We start from the raw sequence: 22,872 nt of genomic DNA on the forward strand, positions 1-22,872 counted from the left end.
GTGTCACCTGTCTACCCTCTTTTGACAGCCCCACAGAGCTAGGTGGAATGGGAAAAAGGCAGTTCTCTAACAGGAGAGGTGTTGGCCATATAAGAATGTTGGCCATGCTGGCCATCATCCTTTAAGGCTCAGTTCATAGGTCACTTCCTCAGGGAATCTCTGCCCGCCCCCCCATGCCCCCGTCTCCATGTGGACCTCAACCTTCCCACAGTAAATTGCAAATTATTCTCTGATTCTCTGACACCATAGTTTAGGACCAACTGGAGACAGAGACAAGAGTCTGTTTATTTATCTGTTCTACCCTGTCTCCCCACTGCCTTAGGCTTAGTGGGGAAGCAGGCTCCTTTCTCATGGAGAGTGGTTTAAACCCATTAGAGCCATCCCCTGCTAGTGGCTTGTTCAAGAATGGGCATGTAGGACCGAGATTGGGCTAGTGAGACCTAAGAGTGTCTGGGAAAGGCTTCTTGCTCTTTGGGGTGGGCCGTGGAAGCCAGCTGGTGCCTTCCTGCCCTCTCATGCTGGACAGAAATAAGGAAGCATTTGGCCTCCATCAGCTGCTACTGGTGCCCCTGCACAGCAGGAAGGGAGCCTACTTCAGGCAATAGGTGACACCATGGGAGTGTGGAGATACCTGGCCCTTTGGTCAACCCTGGTGGATGCCACCCTGCCCCTGGAGAACCAAACCCCTAGCTAACACATGTCCTTATTGTCAAACCACCCTGAGCTGAAATGTTGTTACCTGTGGCCACAGGTATCTTCAAAAAGTTCTCCCTGAATGAATGACCTGGGTGAGTGGCCACAGGCTGAGAGCCATCGAGCATGCCCTAGTCAACTCTGCCACTCCACCAGTTCCTTTCCCCACAGTAACAGACATGCAGAGATTCTGGATGCTTTTTAAAAAAAACATGTTTCAGTCGCTTTATTCTTAAGTCTGCACTTTACAAAACCACAAGGGAGAAGTCCTTGAGGGTGAAAGGGGTGGAGAGGGTAGGGGGTGAGTATGACCCAGAAATGAAGCCCCCCCTCATCTGGGGGACCAAGCAGAGACTGGGCCCCAGGCCAGCCCAGCAGGGCCTCTCATGTCCTGGCTGTACAGAGTTACGCCAGAACATGTCAGGGAAGGGCCCAGCCTCTAGAGACTGCCGCCATTTGACATTAGCTAGGCAGCCACAGGCCAAACTTCTGGAAGCCCAAAGGAAGTGGGCCTCCCCGTCCCACGCCAGGGGAAGGTGGCCTGAGCAGGGGTGAGAGCTACCCGTCCAGCAGCTTCAGGATGCTCTCACGCTCCTTCAGAGTCTTCCAAGCCTGGTCTTTCTCCTTCTTGGTGGGGGTCCGTTTCTTCTGCCGGGCAGCCATGATCTTGCGGAAGGCATCCATGACCTCATTGTCTGCCATGCGGACCCGCTGCCTCAGCTCCTGCCGGCTCACCTCCTCCTTTGCCAGTCTATGGGGACCAGTCAACCAGATGCTGTGGGAAGCCCACCAGGACAGGGGCTCCTCCCTCTTCCAGACTGAGCCCATTTGCTACCCAGGGACCCGTGGACCTTTCCATACCAAAAAGCAAAGTTACTGAGCCACACTTACGTGGTGCCCTGTGCCAAGTACTACCTCTTCAAAAATAGTAGTTCAATTAATCCTCATAACAACCTTATGAGGTAGGTACTACTATTATTCTTGTTACCAGTGAGGGAACTGAGGCTCAAGAAGGGTAAGAAATGCCCCAGGATCCCACAACTAGTGAGCAGGAGATATGAATCGAGGCAGGCTGGCTCCCAACTTTCTTTAAAAGGTGTCCTGGTGCCAGCAAAAGACCTGCTTACTTCGGCATACAAATTCCAGAGCCACCTAAGGGTCCAAGCAACCTGAAGTCTACAGGAGGCAAGTGAGACGCCAAATTGATGTCTCTGAACGGAACCTGATCTATCAATTCAATTGATGGTGGAGCTGGAAGGTCACTAAAGAGATCCACATAGTCTAACCTGTTGATTTTTCAGGAGGGGAAGCTGCTGCTCGGGGCAGGAGATGCCTTGCAGCCTGTCCATGCAGGGCTGAGGAGTACACACGGGCCTTCTGACAGCCAAGCTAGTTCCTTCATGGCCCCTGACTTCCACATCTGCACAGCCCTACTTCTCTCTCTCTGCCCACCTGCCCCTGCCCTCCCTTCCTCCATACTCTTTCATCTGTATTTTCCTCTTCTTGCCCTTGAGAGGGAACTGAAATGAGGCTTTGGACTCAGCCTTGGGCTTGAGTCACAGCTTGGCTGTTTGCTGGCTGTGTGGCCTTCGGCAGAGCACTCATTTCGCTGGGCCTTTATTTCCTTGTTTGGTGCACAGGGAAAACTACCAGCTACTCTCTGGGCTGTAGCGGAGATTAAGTAAGAGGGCAGACATAAAACCCATGGTACATGGTAGCCACTCAGTACACCCTCATCCTTCAATACCCCAGCAGCCCGTCAGCAACTTTCTTTCCTAATGGTGCATGTCTTTGCCAACCACTCATGCAATGACCATAAGCCCTCTGCCCTGCCTCTCCTCCTAACCCACAGCACCGTCTAAGAGACAGGCAATCTGACCAAATGGATGAGTGTGCCCTGCTCTGCTGGGGCTCTGTGAGGTGACAACACAGCACCCGCCTATAAGAAGCAAGGGTACTTAGTTGGGGTGTTTGTCTATCTCCCTAGTAAAATGGCAGCGCGCCCCCGTGATCTCCCTCTGGTTACCGCCTGCATTCTTGTTGTGACCAATGCAGGGCAAGATGGATGGGAATGAATACAAAATGAATGACATTGCACTTCAACACTGGTCAATTCCCGGTGAGAGGCTGATAATCACAGATGCCCAACCAAATGTTAATAGTTGATAATCTGAGGTAGAGAGTATATTGGTGTTTACTGTGCTAGTCCGTCTGATTTTCTGAATGTGTGAAATTTTCACTATTTTAAAACTTGGGGGGGGAACAAAAGGTCCCTGGTTCACGCCTGAGTTTTGGCACCAAAAAGAACAAGAATAAAAAAAAAAACACACTTTGGGAGAAAAAGAAAATCAGCATGGAGAGACTTAAAAAATAAGCCACACAACAATGCGAGTATTAACACTACTAAACTGTACACTTAAAAATGGTTTAGAGGGTAAAAGTTTGTATTATTTGTTTTTACCACAGTTTGAAGTAAATAAAGAACTCACAGATGCCTCAGCTCTAGTCAGTGGAATTAGAATGTTTGAGATATAACCAGTGGGGTGGTGCCCAGCAATGACTTTTTTTCCCAAAGCTCCTCAGGTCTTCAGAGGCCCTGCCAGGTTTGGAAAGCCTGTCGTCCAGCTCCCAGAAAGTGACCACTATGGCCGAGGCCTCCCTGGCCACCCCCTGGCCCCGTCCTCCCGCCCATACCCACACTCACCTCAGCAGGTCGTGCTTCTTGGTGCGGTTGTGGGCACTGAGCGCCTTCAGCTCAGCCTGCCGCTTGCGCAGCTCCGCCAGAACCTCGTCCTCTGAGTCCTCTGCAGGGCGGTCCTCAGACTCCAGCAGGCCCTGGGCAATCAGCTCCTCCTTGATGCGGCTCTCCAGGGACTTAGTATGCGGCACACTGCAGGGGAAGGCAGTGCTCAGCTCAAGGGCCAGTTTGCGGGGGGGCCCCTCTGAGGTGCCCAAGTTAGCCCTTCCCTTCTCTTTGGGATACCCCTCTGTTTACATATGAAAATACAGAGACAGACACATTTGATCGTTTCAGACACAAGCAACAGATGTCAATATATTATGTTATATAAAATACAGGAAACCTATAATGCTAACAACCTAGAGAATTATTATTATGTTATCTGTTATTATTACACACCATTTTCTTTTCATATGGTATATACATAAAAATATGCATTTTATGTTCAGTTCAGTTCAGTCACTCAGTCGTGTCCGACTCTCCGCGACCCCATGAATCACAGCACACCAGGCCTCCCTGTCCATCACCAACTCCCGGAATTCATTCAAACTCATGTCCACAGAGTTGGTGATGCCATCCAGCCATCTCATTCTCGGTCGTCCCCTTCTCCTCCCGCCCCCAACCTTTCCCAGCATAAGAGTCTTTTCCAGTGAGTCAACTCGTTGCATGAGGTGGCCAAAGTATTGCAGTTTCAGCTTTAGCATCAGTCCTTCCAAGGAACACCCAGGATTGATCTCCTTTAGAATGGACTGGTTGGATCTCCTTGCAGTCCAAGGGACTCTCAAAAGTCTTCTCCAACACCACAGTTCAAAAGAATCAATTCTTCGGCGATCAGCTTTCTTCACAGTCCAACACTCACATCCATACATGACCACAGGAAAAACCATCGCCTTGACTAGACGGACCTTAGTTGGCAAAGTAATGTCTCTGCTTTTTAATATACTATCTAGGTTGGTCATAACTTTCCTTCCAAGGAGTAAGCGTCTTTTAATTTCATGGCTGCAGTCAGCATTCGCAGTGATTTTGGAGCCCAAAAAAATAAAGTCTGACACTGTTTCCTGTATTCTAGATTGTGTTACATATCATTCTCACTTTTTTAAACTTGGCTACACCTCATGGCACCATGGGATCTTAGTTCTCTGACCAGGGATTGAACCCACACCCCCTGCACTGGCAGTGTGGTCTTAACCACTGGACAACCCAGGAAGTCCCTCTTGCCACTTTTATTATGTATTATTTTAGCTTCTTACCCGCTATATACACACATTTAAATATATCTTAAGTAAAAATAGGGTCATATTGTTCATACTGTGCTACAACTGATGTTTTCCACTCTACTGATGCCATCTTTTCATATCAATTAATTATATTTCTCTAATGTGACTGATAGTTGCAAGTTATTTCATCATATGGAGTTACAACGAGTTAGCCAGTCAGTCCCCTCCAGGTGGACATTTAGGTTTACAGTGAGAACAGGGCCATAATGAAAACCCTGAACTAAGTCTGTGTATGTGGAAGTGCTGGGCCAGCACGCACGTATGACTTCTACTGGACTTTATCAAAATGTCCTCAGTCTCTCTATGAATATAAAGACCACCCCATGTTGGGACTGACAGAAGTCAACAGAAGCAGAGGCCAGACTGTGGAGTGTGGACACGATGTCACTCACCTGAAGGGCTTGTTCTGATTGCGGGGAGAGGTGCTTGCCCCATCCGCCCCCGATTCTTTCCCAGACATGTCTGGAATGGGAGAGTCTTCCATGGGGGAAATAATATTTTCCTAGAAGAGCACAGAGATGGTCAGAGAAAGAAAGAGCTGTAGTATTACCATTTTCCTGCTTCCCTCTGACCTACATGGACAGTCTTCACATACCAGAAATAATCTTTTCTTCTTTGCATTCCACCCACTCTGGGAGGTCTTCCCAAATGGGCTCCAAAAAGCTTTGATCATTTTATAAATTCTTGTTTTTGTACTGATACAAAAGGGAGCACAGAAGAGTGATGGTCACATTCAACAGCAGAAATGAGAAGAACTAGGGCTCGTTAAGCACGTGCAGTGCACCAGGGGCCGTGCTGAGCACAGGGGCTGTACCGTGGCAGAGGTTGCTGGCTGTCCAAAAGCCATTCTCGCCTTTCTTCCACAGGAGCTGGGCTAATGGCTGCCCAGATACACCCCACTTCCCAGCCTCCCCTGCGGTCGGGGTGGTCATGTGACAAATACTCTCCAGTGGAAAGTGATTAGAAGAGATAAGAGCCACAGCGAGCAGGACCTTCACTTGCTCCTCTTCGCTCTTTTTCTGTGGGCTGGAGTGCCAGTCACATTTGCAGTGATCCTGGGCAGAGCGCATGTTTACGACAGCAAAGGGGGCTTCCCTGGTGGCTCAGTGGAATGCAGGAGACATAGGTTTGATCCCTGAACCAGGAAGATGCCACATGTTGCAGAGCAACTAAGCCCGGGCACCACAACTACTGAGCCTGTGTGCCCCAGAGCCGGTGCTCCACAACAAAAGAAGCCACTGCAATTACAAGCCCGAGCACCCCAACTAGAGAGTAGCCTCTGATTGCCACAACTAGAGAAAAACCTAAGCAGCAACGAAGACCCAGCCCAGCCAAAAATACATATATACATTTTTTAAACAATGAAAAAGCCAGCAAACCTGGGGTCCCTGTCTGATGGTGTGAAACAGAGATCTCCCCCAACCTCAACTGACCTGGAACACGTGCCCAGAATGCTACATGGAGAGAAGATGCTATTGCACTTGAGCCAGAGGGAAAACTGAGGCTCATAAGGTGAAGAGACATGCCTTGGGGTAGCCAGTGGGCATAAAGAAAGAGACGCTGAACCTGGGGTTTGAAACCTGCTTCCGCTTATTAGCTGTGTGATGTCAAGCAAACAGTTCCCTTTTTTGAGCCTCAACCTTGTTCGGTGTAATGTGGGGTTAACCACTATCTGCCTCTAACAAGAGGATGTGTAGAAAGCCCTTTGCACAGGGCCTTTCACTAATGCTCCACAAAGGTAACTGTAGAGTAGTGACTACCCTGGAGGTGGGGGGCGTTAAACACTGGGAGGGGCATGAGAGGGCCTTCAAGGACACTGATGATGTTTTCTTTTGTGATCTTGGGACTACTTGTACAAGGGTGCTCATTTGTGAAAATCGATCAAGCTGTACATTTATAACCTATGTACTTTTCTAAATATATAATATACTTCAATAAACAATTAAACATTGAAACAGAGTGACAGTTCTTCCTGTTTTGCATTGGGGGTACTCACCTCCACCAAGGCCTGCAGCAGGCGCTGTGTCAGGGCACCAAAGGGACACCCGTCTTCTGGCTGCTCATGCTGGGCCTCAGACTTCTTCAGCAGGGCATCCACATCTGAGTTGGGCAGAGACATGGTAGACTGGTGGGCTGAAGTTCTGGGAGCTCAAGTCCTAGCCTGTGGTGGGCAGGGAGGGGAGGGACTTACCTTTAGTGTCCAGTTCGGTCAGGGGCCCCATGAGGCCTTTCTTCTTGTCAGCCACGGCTGCTGCCCGGGCCCCATCCTTCTGCTCCTCCAGCAGGTCCTCCTGTGCCCAGCGCTGGGAGTAGTGCTTCCCTAGGGGCGGGATCTGTGGGAGACATCCCACCCAGCCCCGAAAAGATAAATATAGGCCAGCGATGCCTGGGGTGTGGCAGCGTCCATCTGTGCACCTGGAACTGCCAACAGGCTCTTCGTTCACCCTCATTCGTTCATTTATCTGTCTCCCAAGTATCTAGTCCAGGGTTGAGGCCTGAGCCTCACATGAGAAGAGATACAGGAGATAAAAATCTCTACACTCACAGTTTAGTAGAGAAGCCAGGTATATAAACAACTAAAATACACAGAAGGCAACACAGGAAAATTTCCACGATGTAAGGTGCAGAATGGTGTGTACACAGACAATTTCAGTTGACAGCTATTATCTTGAGAGAGAACTACAGGCCTTAAGGTCAGAAGTGAGAGAGAAATAGTTTATGCACTGCTTGAACTTGTGACTGCCTGTGTAGATTACCTTTTCAAATAAGTTTTTTAAAAATTCAGACAAGCAGAGTGACAGAGTAGGTTAAGGTGTTGTGGCAGTGCAAAAGACAGACCAACCTTCTGCTGGGAAACCTGCAAAACCATTTTGGTGCAGGTAACGTGCAATAACGGAGAAGGCAATGGCAAGCCACTCCAGTTCTCTTGCCTAGAAAATCCCATGGATGGAGGAGCCTGGTGGGCTGCAGTCCGTGGGGTCGCTATGGGTCGGACACGACTGAGCGACTTCACTTTCACTTTTCACTTTCACACATTGGAGAAGGAAATGGCAACCCACTCCAGTGTTCTTGCCTGGAGAATCCCAGGGACGGGGGAGCCTGGTGGCTTCCGTCTACGGGGTCACACAGAGTTGGACACGACTGAAGTGACTTAGCAGCAACGTGCAATAAGGGGCTTGAAAGGTGTTAGTTTGCCAAGGGGAGATGGGCATGTGCAGAGGCCCAGAGACCAGAAAGGACCCTGTGTGAGCCTGGAGTGAGGGTAAGGTGCTTGGTGGGGCTGGCAAATAACAGCAGTAAAGAGGTGGTGTGGCCAAGGAAACTGGAGGGGGCACTTGGGCTGTGCTACCAAGGACTGAGGCTTAGACTTGAGTCTGTGGATAATGGGAGCCATAAGAGGCTTTGTTATAAGCACCTCTGATCATGATAGCGGACCTATGGGAGAATTCCCCTAAAACATTTTCCTGTATTTTCTACATTTTCTTTAACGGAACCTCTTTTATTCTCATCATAAAAACTAAAAATAAAAAACTTCTATACATTAAAAAAATCAAAAAGAGAGAGAGGGACTTCCATGGCAGTTCAGTGGTGAAGACTGCTCACTTCTACTGCAAGGTGTGCAGGATCGATCCCTAGTCAGGGAACTAAGATCCCACATGCCACCTTGTGCATCCAATAAAAAAGGGAGAGAGAGAATCCCTCTAGAGGGAAGCAAGTGTTAAGAGACTGTAAAGGTAAAAGCTGATGAATTTTTGAGCCAAAGCAAAGGGGATGACAAAGACAAAGGGAGGACCTCACTGAAGAAGATGCCTTAGGACATAGCGGGGTAGAAGGGAGGAAGCTGAGAGCTAGAACCTGGGTGTCTGAGTGGGTTAATGGAACTGTCAGGAGGCTGGGGAGACAGAAAAAGGAAGATGATAGACAGCTCTGTGATCTTTGATTCTGAGGCATCTCTGAGCCCTCCTGTTCTCCATCATGTCTACCTAGGCCTGGGGGCTCTACCTTGTAATGTTCAGCCTCATCTTCTGGGGGTTTCAGTAGCTCCTCTAGCGTGCGCACTTCCTCACTGGTGATATCCGCACAGTAGGGCTCCACCGAAGCCCAGAATCTGCAGGGAGAAGCAGAGCCTGAGGGGGTGCCCCCTGCCCCAGCAGCCTCAGCCCCGGGCCCCTCCACAGCCTCCAGTGCCCAAATCCCAAGGCCCATCTATGTTCCTGGGCCCAGAACCTGTTGGGGGCGTCATTCTTGGGGATACGTGGCACATCAATTGGGTCATCAGTGAATTCATATTCCTGGATCTTGGGCTGAAGGTTTTTGGATTTGGGTCGCCCAGGGCCAGGGCCGGGCCCATGTCCCGCCTTCCCTTCCAGTTTCTGCTTCTTGGGCTTCCCATGTTTGGGGGGAGCTCCAAGCTCATGGTCTCGACCCAGCTTCAGGAATCGTCGGTCACCTTTCTTATCCTGCCAGTCAGTGAGGATCTGAAATTCAAAGACTGTCACTGAGGGTGAGAAGGGAAGACACAGGACAACTCCACCTCCCCATGAAGAATCAGGATCTGGAACTCAAGAAGGCTCTAAGTCTCTCCCCTTCCTCTTTTTAGCTAGCAAACTCCTACTCATACGGCAAAACCCAGCTCCTTTTCTGTGCCCATCTTACAAGATTTTTTCATATACCTGTCATCATTCCATTCACTTGTCTGTATTGATTCACCTCTGCAGCACCCAACCTGGTCACACAGTGTTTAGCAGGTGAAACAAGTAGATCACATCGCAGTGCATGTTAGCCCAAGGAAAATATGCTGGCGGTAACTTTCTATTGAAAGCACGCATGCCTCCCAGCAAACCTTCACTTCAAATGTCACCGTGACTAGGAAGCCTTTTCTGTATCAGCTATCTAGCTTCTAAGATGCTAAAAGACAACCGACTGTGCCACAGCCCTACTCGAAAAGCTTCCATGGGTTCCCAGGGACCACAAGTCAATTTTATTCATCTTCTGAGGTTCAGTTAAAATGGCATCTTCCTATAAAATGGCATCTTATAGGAGTCTCTGGTACCTCGCACCCCTAGGCCCAATCATGTCATCCGGTCATAACTAGAATAAACGGAATACCTTGTCTCTTCAACAGGATTACAAGCTGTTGGGGACCAGGCAGTTCATCTTAGCCATCTCTGGTCCCCAGGTTCTGGCAATGCACCTGGCACACAGGGCTCAGAGGATGTTTATGCCATAAATAAAATAATGAGAGTCAGGCCAATAAATAACATTTGACATGTTTACTTAGTGTCAGATGTTGGGCTGAGCCTTTGCAAAAAATCTCTCTTAATCCTCACAAAAGCTGAGGGTAGGTCCTATTATCCAGTCCACTTTGCAGACAGAGGACTGATCTGCAGAAGCAGGCGTTAAGTTTTGCAACGTCACACAGCTCAGAAACCACAGGATTCAAATCCAGGCCTCCCATTCCAGTTCCCCCAGTACTCCTAACCAGAACAGCAATTCACCTGATACGTGTCTGACCTCCCCTTCCCTTTAGTTGGCACACTCCCCAAAGGCCGGAATTGTCCTAATTAACTCTGCAGACCCAGAACATTGTGAGAAGTGGGGGTCCCTAGATGCTTAGTGAATAAGAAATCTCACATTTTAGAAGGATCATGCACATTCTTGCATATTTATGTGTCACACAAGCACTGTCTGGGTCTCTCTTCACCCCTGAGATCCTATAACCCGGGCCTCAGCAGCTGAGGCTAACTCAGTGACACATCCCATAACTTGTCATAGTCCATCCCTGTAGTGAACTGTAGTGATGTTCCTGTAGTGACATCCCTGTAGTGATGTCCCCTCTGTAGGGTATAACCTGGGTTTCAGCCTCAAGCACCCGCAGGCGTCGGCTGGCAGAGGAAAGCAGGGTCTCAAGCTCCAGCTGCAGAGTGTCCAGCTCCTCGATACCGATGCCATCATCCTCAGAGCGGGCCAACACTGCTGTGTAGCGGGGACAGACCTTCAGGTGGTCTACAGACTTGAAGTCGTGAAACTGCAAGGGGCAGTCCTTCAGCTCACTCATGGCTCAGGATAGGGGACCCTGTGGAGATGGAGAGGAAAGGACCATTGATGGGGGGGAAAGTGGCACTAGAAAAGTCCAAGGACTCCTTTCATTCATGGACAGCTTCGGGGAGAGTCAGGCTTCAGCACCCTACTGAGAAGGATGATGGCTTAGCTCCTATTCTCACAGCACCTACTGTGTGCCAAGCAAGGCGCAGACATTAACTGGCTGCTCACTGAATTCCTCACTGAACCCCAAGAGCAGGGACAATGCTCATTTTCATTTTACAGATGAGGAAACAGACTTTGTAAGGATGGGGCAGGTCCAAGCTTACCAACATGCAATTTGAATCCAGGTAGTTTTGAATTTGTTCACCTAACTGCCATGATATACTATACTACTATGTTTGTCTTTCTGAAGCTCTTGCCTTCACTTCCACTCTTCTGGGTTCTGCTGAGCCCAGAGTCCCAAGCATCCGGTCCTTACACTAATGTTCTTCGTGCCTCCCAGCCTCTTCTTGTCTCAGCCCTCCCCACCTCTGCCCCTTCTCTTTGCCCCAGATAGTAAAGACATACCTGGATCTCTAGACAGCCAGATATACCTGGACTCAAGCCCAGGCTTGACCAAGGTCTATGTAGCCCTGAACATGTTAATTAACTCTGAGTCGGTTTTTCCACGCGTAAAATGGGGACAAAAGAAGTCTGAGTCTGTTTTCCCTTAAGTCTGAATCTGTAAAATGGGGTAATAATGGTACCTACCTCCCTGGGATGTTCTGAGGATTTAGAGTTGATGCCAGTCAAGAGCTCAGTTCAGTGCCTGGCACAGGAAATGTGGGGCTGGTTAATGGCTGGCCCCACCCATGGATCGCCCCAGTGTCCCGCCTTCAGGGTCCCAGTCCACTAAAGACACCCTACCGCGGCCCCCGCCCTCTCTACCTCCTCCTTGCTGTCTCCAGCGGCCCCGGGGCCGCGGGAGGGGCGGAGAGTTCCGGTCGGTGAGAGCAACCGCCCCGGAACTGGCAATGTGAGGGCCCCCTGCAGCTGACAAGGGGGCGGGAAGACGCGAGTGCCAACCCCAGTCTTTTGCGGGGGGAGGGTTGCGGGCAGCGAGCGAGCCCGCTGCAGGTGGGGTGCAGAAGGTACGCCACGCGCGTACCCTAGGGAACAGCCCGGCGCTGGAGGGCGGGGCTCGGCAGCCAGGTTTTCGGCCCGGCAGTTACTCTCGCCGAGCCCCAAAGGCTGCAGGTAGGAGGGGCCTGAAGATAGGATGGGGGCGCAGAACCGGAAGGATCGAAAGGCTCCTCCGCCTTGCCTTGCCCTAATATGGTGCCCAACCTGAGGTCGGGCTGCACCATTACATGCCTATGAGGGAAGCCGACGGAAAAAAAGACGAGAAAGCCAAAGTCACAAGCAAGAGCTTCATGGGGAATGGGAGAAGTCTGAGTAGTGATTTTAAGCTTCATGAGCCTAAAGCTACTAAGGCAGTCCTAACGGGAAAACTCCCGAGGGACCGAATGTTCTTAGCCTCCCCCTCCCCCGCTCGGAGCACAGATGGTACGGTCCGGACGTCCGGGCGGAGACTGCGGCTGCGCTTCTGGAGAAAGGGCAGGCGTCGCGGGGCTGGCCACTTCCGCACTTCCGCTTTCCGGCCCAGCCAGCGCCCGCGATGGTGAGAGAGCCGGGCCTCGGGCCGGGGACCCCCGCTGTTCCGCTTCTAGGCTCTGGGTCTGGGGGAGATGCGACTTTGCGGGGTAGATGCGACTTTGCAGCGGAGAAGCCCTGGGCCGAGGGATGCTGGGGGTGCGGGAATACCCTTGAGCCTGGGAGAGAGAGGGCGGGGCAGGGGCTGAGGTGAGGAAGGGGCGAGCGGGGGACGCCTTCGTAACAAGTAGGCTTTGAGGCTTCCTATTCTGTCCTTTGAAGCTGGTGGGGGATACTGAGGCAAGAAGGAAGCCGGAAGTGGCTCCTCCTCGGTTTGTGGTATCACCTCGAAGGCACGTAGTAGGCCTTATAGCCTGTAGTAGGGCCGCTGAGGCATGTAGTAGGGATACCTTCGTACCCAGAGTAGACCTTCACTAAATACACTCTTTTCTTTCTCCCTCGTTTGAGCCCACGGTTCTCTGAGGGAAGCCTCCATACTTCCTTGTCACACTCCTCATGTTGCCACCAGCTCTTACTTTTACCTCACTGAAGGATCTCTTGCTGCCTCCACGCAGACCCCTTTCTGGTCAGAATTCAACCGTATCAGCCTTAATATGGAATGTTAAGCTCTGATGCCGCTGACCTTTCCCTTTGAGGAAGTCGTCCCATTTGATAATTGTGGGTGTTTCTAAACGTCAATTGAGAGTTTGGCTCACTGCCTTCCCCTTCTTTATCCTCTTCCTGTCGATCCCTATTTAATGTACAGGTCTTCGTGACCATATAATTTATGATGACTCCTAAATCTGCCTTCCTAGCTCTCTTTCAAGTTTCACCTGGATATCTTGAAGACACCTTGAAATTAGACGTCTGGATTAAAACTCATCTCCCTAAATTTGCTTGTTCTCTTGTATTCCTTATTCTTGCTCTGTGTTTTCTTACCTCAGCTGGAAACCTGGGATATTCTTTTTGTTGTGGTTGCTTAACTGAAGGGATGCCTCTTGATTTTTTTAAACATCATACTTGTTGAAATGTGACACAAGAAGGTGCTTACTCCATTTGTGAAAGGGCAGACATCATAGGGTTGACCACCTAAAATGTACCTTTTTCAGATTTGCTATGAACTTTTACAGATACGATCTTGCTTGTCCTTCATTGCCCCAGGCCAGGCTCTCATTACCCTGCTTAAATAACCCTCTCTGCTGGCTCTGTCACTTCCCTCTCCTCCAATCCATTCTCCACAAAGTCTCCATGCAGCAGTAATTGTGTAACTTCCTCCTCAGAAAGCCCCAGAAGTTCCTTACCACTTTTAAGAGAAGAGCTAAACTCAGTAGCCTGGCATTTGAGATTCCTCATGAATCTCTACCCACTCCAGTGTTCTTGCCTAGAGAATCCCAGGGACGGGGGAGCCTGGTGGGCTGCCATCTATGGGGTCGCACAGAGTTGGACACGACTGAAGCGATTTAGCAGCAGCAGCAGCATGAAGCTCTGGACCGCCATTTGCAACCTCATCCATTGAATCTTAAATGCTTCCTGGCAACATTGTACTCATTACTATTTTAATGCCCCTATTTGTTACTCTAATCTTGTTATTTTTTCATTCATTCACTTATTGTACAGAAACTGAGTAAGACAGTGTAAAAGAAAGGTACTGACTGAGCAAGTTGCAGGGTATGTAAATTTTAATAGACTAGATACGGTCTGTTAACCATGGAGCTTTCAGGTTAGTAAATGAGAAAATTACTTTTCTTGGAGCTATTTGAAGGGTGTATCATTGTAAATTATAATAAGTGCTATGAAAAGGGAAGTCAAGAACGACCTCTGAGGAAAGAAGAGGCCTTCTCTGAATAAGCCAAGATCTAAAGGATGACTTAGGCAAAGAAGGGGGAGAAAAACTTGCAAGATAGATGGTTCGGTATGTGTGAAGGCCTGGGGTGAGAAAGAGCTTAGCTAATACAAGGAACTGAAGATAGTCCATTGTTGCTAGATGCCATTTCCTCTACCAGGAATATCATTTTTGTTTTTGTCATTGTAAAATCTTCCTAATCCTATTTCCATCTTCAAATCAAAACCAGTTTTTTCTGCAAATATGATTGGTAAATCTTAACTATTTCACATTGTACCCATTGTATCATAGTTACTGTCTGTCTCCCTGACCCGGTTGAACTGTTTAAGGGTAGAAATGGTTTTAGTTATTGAATTCCCAACCCCTCGTGTGCCTGGCACACTATAGATACATAAATTTGTTGACTCAAAGGGCAGATTGAAGACAGTCATTCACCTGTGTGCCTGTAGACCAGAGTTTCTCAACTTCAGCACTATTTGGGGCTGAATAATTCTGTTGTACATTGTAAGCGATGTAGCAGTATCCCTGACTTCTGTCTAGTCAATGCCAATAACTCCTACCCAACCTCAGTTGTGAAAATGAAAAATGTCTTGCCATTGCCATATATGTCCCTTGGTAGGCAAAACGGTCCACTTTTGAGAACCAGTGTTCTAGACTTAAAATGAAAGACATCTTGAAGGCCTAGTCTGTTCTGTTCACTGTAGTGTCTGAGAGCCAAGGACCCCAGTACTGCCTGGCTTCTGTGTAGCTGGACTATGGGATCAGTGGATATTGTGAGACAGATTCTGATTGTCCCTTGGGGTTTTCCTCCAGACTGCCACTCTCCGCCCCTACCTGAGTGCCGTGCGGGCCACACTGCAGGCTGCTCTCTGCCTGGAGAATTTCTCCTCCCAGGTCGTGGAACGACACAACAAGCCGGAAGTAGAAGTCAGGTATGGGAGGAAAAGGCGTAGAGGGTGATGAGTGCAGCACCCAGAGATGACTTTTGTCAGAGGGGGCCATGAACTTCCATCCTAGAGTTGTCAGAAGAACTACAATTCACATTTTTGGTCTTGCTGCCAGGTAAATGATGGTTCCCAATTTGAAGTTCAGAAAATTGGGTCTCGGTGGGTTGACAGGACAAAACTCAGGGGAGACGCTACTCTGGAGCCAAGGTTTGCTTGACACAAGTTGTGACTTATCATAGGGCCATTTGGGAAATACCTCCCAAGGAGGTACTGAACCCTCTAGCAATTTAAGGAGAAGACTTGAGAATTGAGTTATCTGAGATGCCATCTCTGCTCTTCTCAAATTTGAAGATCAAGGATCCCTCCCCTCAAAAAACAAACAAACAACTGGACTCCCGTCCCCTACTACAAATATTCCATACTTTGGATTATTTTATCTGATTTATGTTTTGTAAATAAATTTTTCTTTTTCCCCTTTGACATTTATTCTGGTACATATACAACTGAGATAAGGATTGTTACCACAGTAAATTGATATGATTTGAATGTAAGAAAACACATGTTAAAATGTGCCTTGTTATGCTACTTAACATATATGGTTTCCACTAGGCATTTTTAAAGGATAATAGCTCACAGACACCACCAATACAGTAATTACCATCAGAGGGATCCAGAGGCATCAAAATGGGAACTGAGTTGAGAGGGGTCATAATTTCGAATAAGTGAATTATTCTGGGTTGATTATTAAAGGAGGCCAAACTGTTTAATTTTAGCTTGTCCTTATCTCTAAGGCAGGCTCTCTCATTCCCTAAACAGTGTATGGGTTTGCCTATAGTTATGAAAATAGGAGCTGTCATTTGTAAAGCTCCTACAATGTGCCAGGCTCACTGTTACACACTTGACCCTTTTTGATCTGTCTCCAAATGAGGAAGTTGAGATTCCAACAAGGTAACTTACCCAACGGAAGTAACAAAGGAGGCTGAATTTCAGAACCTTTTCACCCTGACTCCAGAGACTGTGCTCTTTCTGCTGGAGAACATGCTCTCTGGCCCCTATCTTGGAGCACCCCTGCTTGTGAGTCTCTTATTCCTTGGACTCTTTGGTCCCAGATAGTGATTCTAGAACCTGCCATGGAGTCTCCCTGACCATTCTGTTCTTTTATAGTACAGAGACCTCTGTCATTTTGTGTTCTCAGGAGTAGCAAAGAGCTCCTGCTACAACCTGTGACCATCAGCAGGAATGAAAAGGAAAAGGTTCTGATTGAAGGCTCCATCAACTCTGTCAGGGTCAGCATTGCTGTGAAACAGGTGAGCTCACCCCAGATCGCCTGCCTCCCCGGGGAGGCCGGGAACCCCCCCATGTAAGAGGTCAACATACCAGATTCAGGGTGCAAAGAAACCCAGGTTCTCTTTACAGGAAATGATTTGCTAAGCTTATCACCTCAGTAGAATAAAGGGAAATCAGCCTTATCTTCTAGGCTTTGCTCTGGATTAGATGGAGGTCATGTAGCAGCCAGGGCTATGGGCCAGCTTGGTGTCAGGTCATAAAACTCGTCCTAATGAATGTAGAGGGCTTCCCTGATAGTTCAGTTGGTAAAGAATCTGCCTGAAATGCAGAAGACCCTGGTTCGATCCCTGGGTTGGGAAGATCCCCTGGAGAGGGGAAAGGCTACCCACTCCAGTATTCTGACCTGGAGAATTCCATGGGGTCGCAAAGAGTCGGACACGACTGAGCAACTTTCACTTCACTTCAATGAATGTAGAATAAGTTCAATTCAGAAAAATAAGTAGTAATAGTATCAATTTGATAGCCTTAAACTCCAAAAATGAGACTTAGGGTAAGAAAGTGAAGTGTGGTTTCATGTTTCTTCAGTGTTTCACAAATGTCTGACATTCCCACTACCCCCATTATTTCTTCCATGTTTATGGACCACTTGGCTACTTTTTTACTTAATAGATTTCTTTCAGTTAACTTATTTTCTTTTACTTAAATTTACCATAAAAAGAAAAACAATATGCCTTGCCAAATTGAGGACAACACTAAAATACAAGCACATTGAAAATAAAGCAGAGTTGCACTTTTGCCTCCAGAAAGCTCTATCCCTAGGGCCTGCTCTTTGTTAAAAGGGAGAGTAATAAATATTGGGGGCTGTTAAGGTCTTGCCAGCCCGTGATACAAAATTCTTTCATCAGAAATGTTGAGAGTTCATCAGGGAAAAACTTTGGGGATTGTTTGATGTTCATTGTTACTAAAGTGGAGACCATCTAAAGTTATCTGATATTCTTCATAGTGTGTATCACTGACTGGAAGATGTAGCAGTAGTGAAATGAGACTGGAAAGGGCAGATGTGAAGATAAGTGTGGATTCTGGAAGGAGACTGGAAAGGGCAGATGTGAAGATAGGTGTGGATTCTGGAAGGATTGGATAAAAGATTGGGGCTTTCCAGGACTTCCCTAGTGGTTCAGTGGTTAAGACTCTGGGCTTCTACTACAGGGGACTTGGGTTCGATCCCTGGTCTGGGAACTAAGATCCTGCATGCCACACGGTGTGGCCAAAATGTGTTTTTAAGTTTAAAAAAAATAAGATTTGGATTTGTCAGAGTTACCTTTCTGGAATGGGTAAAGGCACGATCAGATGATGCCCCATTAAGTTGGAAGGCTCTAATGTAGTGGACCTTCCTTTTAGCGGGCAACCAATTACTGAGTGATTCAGACTTCAATACCCAACCCCAGTGTCTGTAGCAAACGTGGGGAAAATTAGGGTCAGAAGACCAGGCTACAAATTTCTGTTGGCCTTTAGGGAACGACTTTAGGGAAACACATTTCTTCTTTGCTCTTACCAGGCTGATGAAATCGAGAAGATTCTGTGTCACAAATTCATGCGCTTCATGATGATGCGAGCAGAGAACTTCTTTATCCTCCGAAGGAAACCAGTGGAGGTGTGTGATCCATGTGTTGGTAATACCCAGAATTCCACTACTGAGTCCACTGTCAGTGGCCTTGGATTGTTTCTAAAACTGGGATTGGTTGCTCCCCAAGCTACAGGGCATCCACAGCCTGAGTTGAGAATTGGTCTTCATTTTGGCTGGAGTAAGAATAAGGGGGGAATCAGCTTAGGAGGATGGGTCTGTCTCAGCTGTGGAAAAGGCAAAAAAAGATGAGGTGCATTGTTCACCTTCCCAGCGCCTATAGTGTAGTGGCAGAAAGGGCATGATGAATCAGAATTCTAAACTGCCATCAACTGAGTCAGTCTCCCAAGACCACAGTTGACATGGGGTCAGTTGTTGCCTGACTTTGTACTTGAGTGCTCGCTACAGATTCTCTGCCTGCTCAACTCCCTGCCAGTCAGTGACTAAGCAGCTACCACGCACAGCACTGGACACCATTGTCAGACACATTAGTTGTTGGCCACACTCGCCCTCATCCTGAGCTAAAATCTCTCCTGTTCCTAGATCTAACCTCCAGGGTCACCAAGAATAAATTGCTGTTCTACACACAGTCTGACCCATAGTTAAAAACCTCAATCCCTCCTTCTCCCACAACGTCTTCTTTTCTCTGTGGACTGAATGTTCCTGTTGTTTGATGAGATTCTTCTGTAACAAGATTTCAAGTCCTTTCACTCTCCCTTGATTCATTCTGAACACAACTGTTTATACCACAGATAGTCTGCCAGAGATGTCTGCCAGACAGAATTCTCAATTGGGGTCAGTTGATCCACCTGTTAGTTCCTTGGATTGGGCATACACATCCCCACCAGAGCAGATGGGCTGCTGCCTGAAGGGTGTGTGTAGCCTGGGAGAAGGTCAGCTGGAGGCATGTGACTGACATAGAGGGCCTGGCCAGTGAAGTGCACCAGGATGCTGACTCTCCCCCTCCTCTCCACTGTCTTCCTTCCCTAGGGGTATGACATCAGCTTTCTGATCACCAACTTCCACACAGAGCAGATGTATAAGCACAAGTTGGTGGACTTTGTGATCCACTTCATGGAGGAAATTGACAAAGAAATCAGTGAGATGAAGCTGTCTGTCAATGCCCGTGCACGCATTGTGGCTGAGGAGTTCCTCAAGAATGTAAGTGGAGTGGCCTTCCTGGTTTCCTTTCAGAATTAGAAAGCCCTAAAGGTTGTGCTGAGAACTTAGCATCTGGTGGGGAAATGGTGCCAACTGTGTGTAAATATTTTCTGAGGCCCCTAGGAACTCTGGTGGGCAGCAGGTCAGCCCCATGCCTTGGTGTGGGAGGGCCCCGAGGTTCATCTTGCAGAGCTGCAGGGCATCTCCAGGGCCCTGGGCAGTGCCTCTCTTAGTCGTTCATTTCTACATTTCATAATGTATAGAGTCCTTCCATGTATCTAGTTCCGTCCCCGAGTGAGTCAAGTTAAAGCCACATGTGAATTTTCTGGGAATATAGGGCAGTTAATCATAGTGTAATTCCACATCTCAAACAGACTTGAATAGTTTCCTTCAGTGTCTGTTTCTCAGGCTTAAAGTCATGATTTCTTCACTCTGTTTTCCATCATTTTCATGGCTTAAGTCCTACAGATCCCTCTTCAGTTGTTTGTGCCTTCCTGACAGAAAGGACTGCAGCCCTCTGAGGACGACGGATTGTTTACATTGATGAACTGATGACACAGTTCTTTTTTAGACATTCACAGCGTGCCGCCTTGTTTTTTTTTCTTCTTTTTCCAAACAGTCTTTGGTTTGTTGACATGTTCCACTCAGAGTTGACTGTGATCCCTAGATGGTAAAATTAGTGTTTACTCCTACCAGTGCATACAGGTCCAGCCCAGAAGGAGCTCAGGCTCCTAAAAATGGAAATTAAACCCATTTCCCCTGGGCTTTAATTATACGGAGGACAGCCAGTGTACAGAGTAGCTGTGCTGTGCACCCAGGGGAGCACACAGGTGGCGGCGTCAGACCACCTTTTTGTGTATCCAGGTCCACTGCCTCCTCAGGCATCTTACAGAACTTCTTGACTAAGCCTCAGTTTCCTCGACCCTGAAATGAGACTATTCATTAATATATACCTTTTCAGTGTAGTTAAGCATTAAATGAGGAAATGTGTATAAAGCATTATCACTTGGTACGTAGTAGACTTTCCCTGTATTATAGCACAAAGGTTATATGGCCAGGGCACGGGGAGGCCTCTCAATTCAACTGAAGAAAATGAAAAATAGTTTTTGTCCCAATGTAGTATTTGGCTTATTCATTCAGTAGTCTTTTAGTTGTTAGAGTAATTGCATTTGTAATTGCATTTCTATAGTAATACAGCTGAAAAAGCACATATGAGTATCTCGGGGGGGAAAAAAAGGGCTTCCCGTGTGGTCCACTGGTTAAGACCCTGCACTTCCAATGCAGGGGGCATGGGTTCCATCCGTGATCAGGGAACCAAGATTCCACATGTCGCATTGCATGGCCAAAAGAAACATCCAAAAAGCCAAGTATCGGCAATATCTCATTTAACACCTAAAACGATCTTTGAATCTTTATCCTCATTTCATGGATGTATCAGCCGGGCTCTCAAAGATGTCACATATTTAAAGTGCCTCAGCCAGTAAGTGAAGGAGCCAAGACTCAGTTTTTCTGACTCAAAGATCTGAGATAGTATCATGGCATCTGCAGGGGTGACCCACTTAGGTGCATGTAATGCTCAGGCCATTATGTGCATGAGTGAGGTGGGTTGTGTGGGGGACCTAGGGAGCACATGCCTCACCCTAGTGGGGTCATCACTGCACAGCTCCAGCCGTCTGGCTTCATCAAAAGAGTCTCAGAATCTGGATTTGTGTGCAGTGTCTTCTGTATTTTCAAGGTTGTCTAATTCATATTCACAGCAACTAGTTCATAATCTTTTAAACACTGTGAGCCAGACAGTGCTCATCTTTGGGCTGAGTTCAGCAAGTGGGCCAGTAGTCCACAACGTCTGGTCTATAAAATGTCCAGGGCGGGTCTGGGGCACTATGGGGGATATTTGAGGGCACAAAGCATGTCCAAGGCCTGTCTTGCTTGGCGGACCCCTCAGAGCTTGACGCAAAGCACCAGCTCCTGGGTCCCTTTCTGAATCCCCAGACATTTGCACATGAGCCCCCGTTTCTACAGAAGGCAACCTCAGTTCAGCAAGCAAGGCACTGTGACAAGGCTTTTTGGCTGTCTCCATGGCAGAGCCAGGGGAAGCTGTGGAAGAGCCCATGTCACCCGTAATTTTTCTGCCTGTCTAATGCTAAGTTTGTTGGGCTAGTGCCTGCTGATTTGGGACCAAGTAGTGCATGCCCACAGGGTGTCTTGAGACCCAGTCCTGCCCCACAGAAATGTGAGTATAGCTACAGCTCACAGATCAGCCCCCCTCCCCAGAACAGGCCTGCCAGGATACAGTAATAGCCATCATTCACCGCCTCTTGGTTCTCTTGACAGTTTTAAACCATCTGGCTGGATCTCGTGGCCTTCCCCCTCAGGATCCCCCTGTCTCTGTGAAGTCGTCCAGGAGTTAACTTCCCAGAGCAGCAGCGGCGACGGCAGCGGCAGCAGCAGCAGCGGAGGGGAACTTTGGGGGGTGGGCGTTAGATGCGGGAGGGGGGTGGTGTGCTTGCTTGCTGGGCCACCAAGCAGCAGTGGACCTGCCCCGAGGCCACATGTGCCTGGTCAGGCTGGCTTCTGATGTTCAGTCCCCTGGGCCGGGACAGATTTTTTTTTTTAATGTCTTGAAACTTAAAACTCTGTGCTTGTAGGAGACTGTACCTTTTTGTCTTTTTTTTTTTTCTTTTTTTTTTTAAAAAACAATCTCCACCTCCAGTGGCTGTGACTGGTCCCAGTGATTGTACCTTATTGGTCGCTGTGGGTCTGGGCGGGCCTGGAGCCAAAAGGCGACTACTGTTCCTCCCCATCCCAGGTGGGAAGGGAGGGAGGTTTCAGACTAGTGTTCCTCTCCCTCATCCTCCTATCTCAGGCTCAGTAGAAGCGGTGGGGGCGCTCTACCAGCTTCCTGAGCCCTGCCTGCAGTTGGCCACCCAGCACTGGTTGGGGACAAGGGCTGAACTGGTGGTCACCAGCCACACCTGGGAGCTGGGCAGCCTTTGGCCCCAGGGGCCGCTTCGTGCCCCCCCAGCTGAGAGGGGTCGCTGTTTCGCCTTGTCTGTCCGTGCGGTGCCTGTGTTAGAGGTGGAGAGGTGAGTCCTCCAGAGCATCCCTGCCAGGGCCTCCTGCCTGCTCTGGCTCCTCTGCTCCCACGCTCGCTGTACTTTTTCTTATTCTGGTGGATCCTCCCTCCCCTAATTAAAGTCTCTTTTTGCCCCTCTGGGGTTGCATGAGGTCTGTGCTCTGTGTATATGTGATGAAAGGAGGTGGAGCTGTTCCTTAAGACCATGTGGCAGGCACTTGGGCCTGGGGGTCCCCACCAGAGACAGCCTTGTGATCATCCTCTGACAGTAGCCCTGCTGGAGGGCCCTAACCCAAGAGACACGTTGCACTCCAGGCTCCACCCATTTCTGAAACTGCTCTCAACCTGTATAGAACTTTGACCCTTTACACATAGTGAGCTCATTTGGGCTAGAATGTAACAGAGAATTAATCGCATTTCATGGCTAAGGAACCTGAGGTATCATGAGATGTAGCAGCTTTCCCCAAATCTCCAAGCTAGTGAGCAAGAGGGTGGAATTCAGATGCAAGACATCTGCCTCTACCTATGCTATGATACTGATCACTAGCCA

General features: G+C 48.5%; 2 protein-coding genes across 4 annotated transcripts; one reads left to right on the plus strand and one right to left on the minus strand.

Moving 5' to 3' along the window:
• Positions 1 to 891: 891 nt before the first annotated feature.
• TADA3 (transcriptional adaptor 3) lies at positions 892 to 12,017 on the minus strand. 3 transcript variants are annotated; one of them, XM_055414424.2, is made up of 10 exons: positions 11,903 to 12,017; positions 11,506 to 11,563; positions 10,562 to 10,786; positions 8,938 to 9,188; positions 8,713 to 8,818; positions 6,902 to 7,043; positions 6,707 to 6,810; positions 5,103 to 5,212; positions 3,398 to 3,583; positions 892 to 1,444 (listed from the first exon to the last, which is right to left on the minus strand). In XM_055414424.2, the coding sequence occupies exons 3-10, from the start codon at positions 10,766 to 10,768 to the stop codon at positions 1,252 to 1,254; spliced, it is 1,299 nt and encodes a 432-aa protein (XP_055270399.1). In that variant the 5' UTR covers positions 10,769 to 10,786; positions 11,506 to 11,563; positions 11,903 to 12,017; the 3' UTR covers positions 892 to 1,251. The 3 variants fall into 3 exon arrangements, with proteins under 3 accessions (XP_055270399.1, XP_055270398.1, XP_055270397.1); XM_055414423.2 differs by lacking the exon at positions 11,903 to 12,017 and adding an exon at positions 11,683 to 11,886; XM_055414422.2 differs by lacking the exon at positions 11,903 to 12,017 and having other exon boundaries at positions 11,506 to 11,676.
• ARPC4 (actin related protein 2/3 complex subunit 4) lies at positions 11,607 to 21,928 on the plus strand. The gene is made up of 7 exons (XM_055414429.2): positions 11,607 to 11,770; positions 12,298 to 12,415; positions 15,044 to 15,162; positions 16,373 to 16,484; positions 18,020 to 18,115; positions 19,076 to 19,246; positions 21,581 to 21,928. Exons 1-7 carry the CDS (start codon positions 11,607 to 11,609, stop codon positions 21,584 to 21,586), a joined length of 786 nt encoding a protein of 261 aa, XP_055270404.2. The 3' UTR covers positions 21,587 to 21,928.
• Positions 21,929 to 22,872: the final 944 nt, after the last annotated feature.

Source organism: Moschus berezovskii, chromosome 24, assembly GCF_049115385.1.
Source record: "Moschus berezovskii isolate FMDL1 chromosome 24, NW_MosBer_1.0, whole genome shotgun sequence".
Classification (NCBI taxonomy): domain Eukaryota; kingdom Metazoa; phylum Chordata; class Mammalia; order Artiodactyla; family Moschidae; genus Moschus; species Moschus berezovskii.

Coding starts and splice junctions, on each gene's coding strand:
- TADA3 (XM_055414424.2), bottom strand. CDS start 10,768: ATGAGTGAGCTGAAGGACTGCCCCTTGCAGTTTCACGACTTCAAGTCT. Junction 7,044..8,712: donor ATGAGGCTGAACATTACAAG/GTAGAGCCCCCA, acceptor TGTCTCCCACAG/ATCCCGCCCCTAGGGAAGCA. Junction 3,584..5,102: donor AATCAGAACAAGCCCTTCAG/GTGAGTGACATC, acceptor CTTCCCCTGCAG/TGTGCCGCATACTAAGTCCC.
- ARPC4 (XM_055414429.2), top strand. CDS start 11,607: ATGGATCGCCCCAGTGTCCCGCCTTCAGGGTCCCAGTCCACTAAAGAC. Junction 11,771..12,297: donor ACCGCCCCGGAACTGGCAAT/GTGAGGGCCCCC, acceptor CTCGGAGCACAG/ATGGTACGGTCCGGACGTCC. Junction 15,163..16,372: donor AAGCCGGAAGTAGAAGTCAG/GTATGGGAGGAA, acceptor TTGTGTTCTCAG/GAGTAGCAAAGAGCTCCTGC.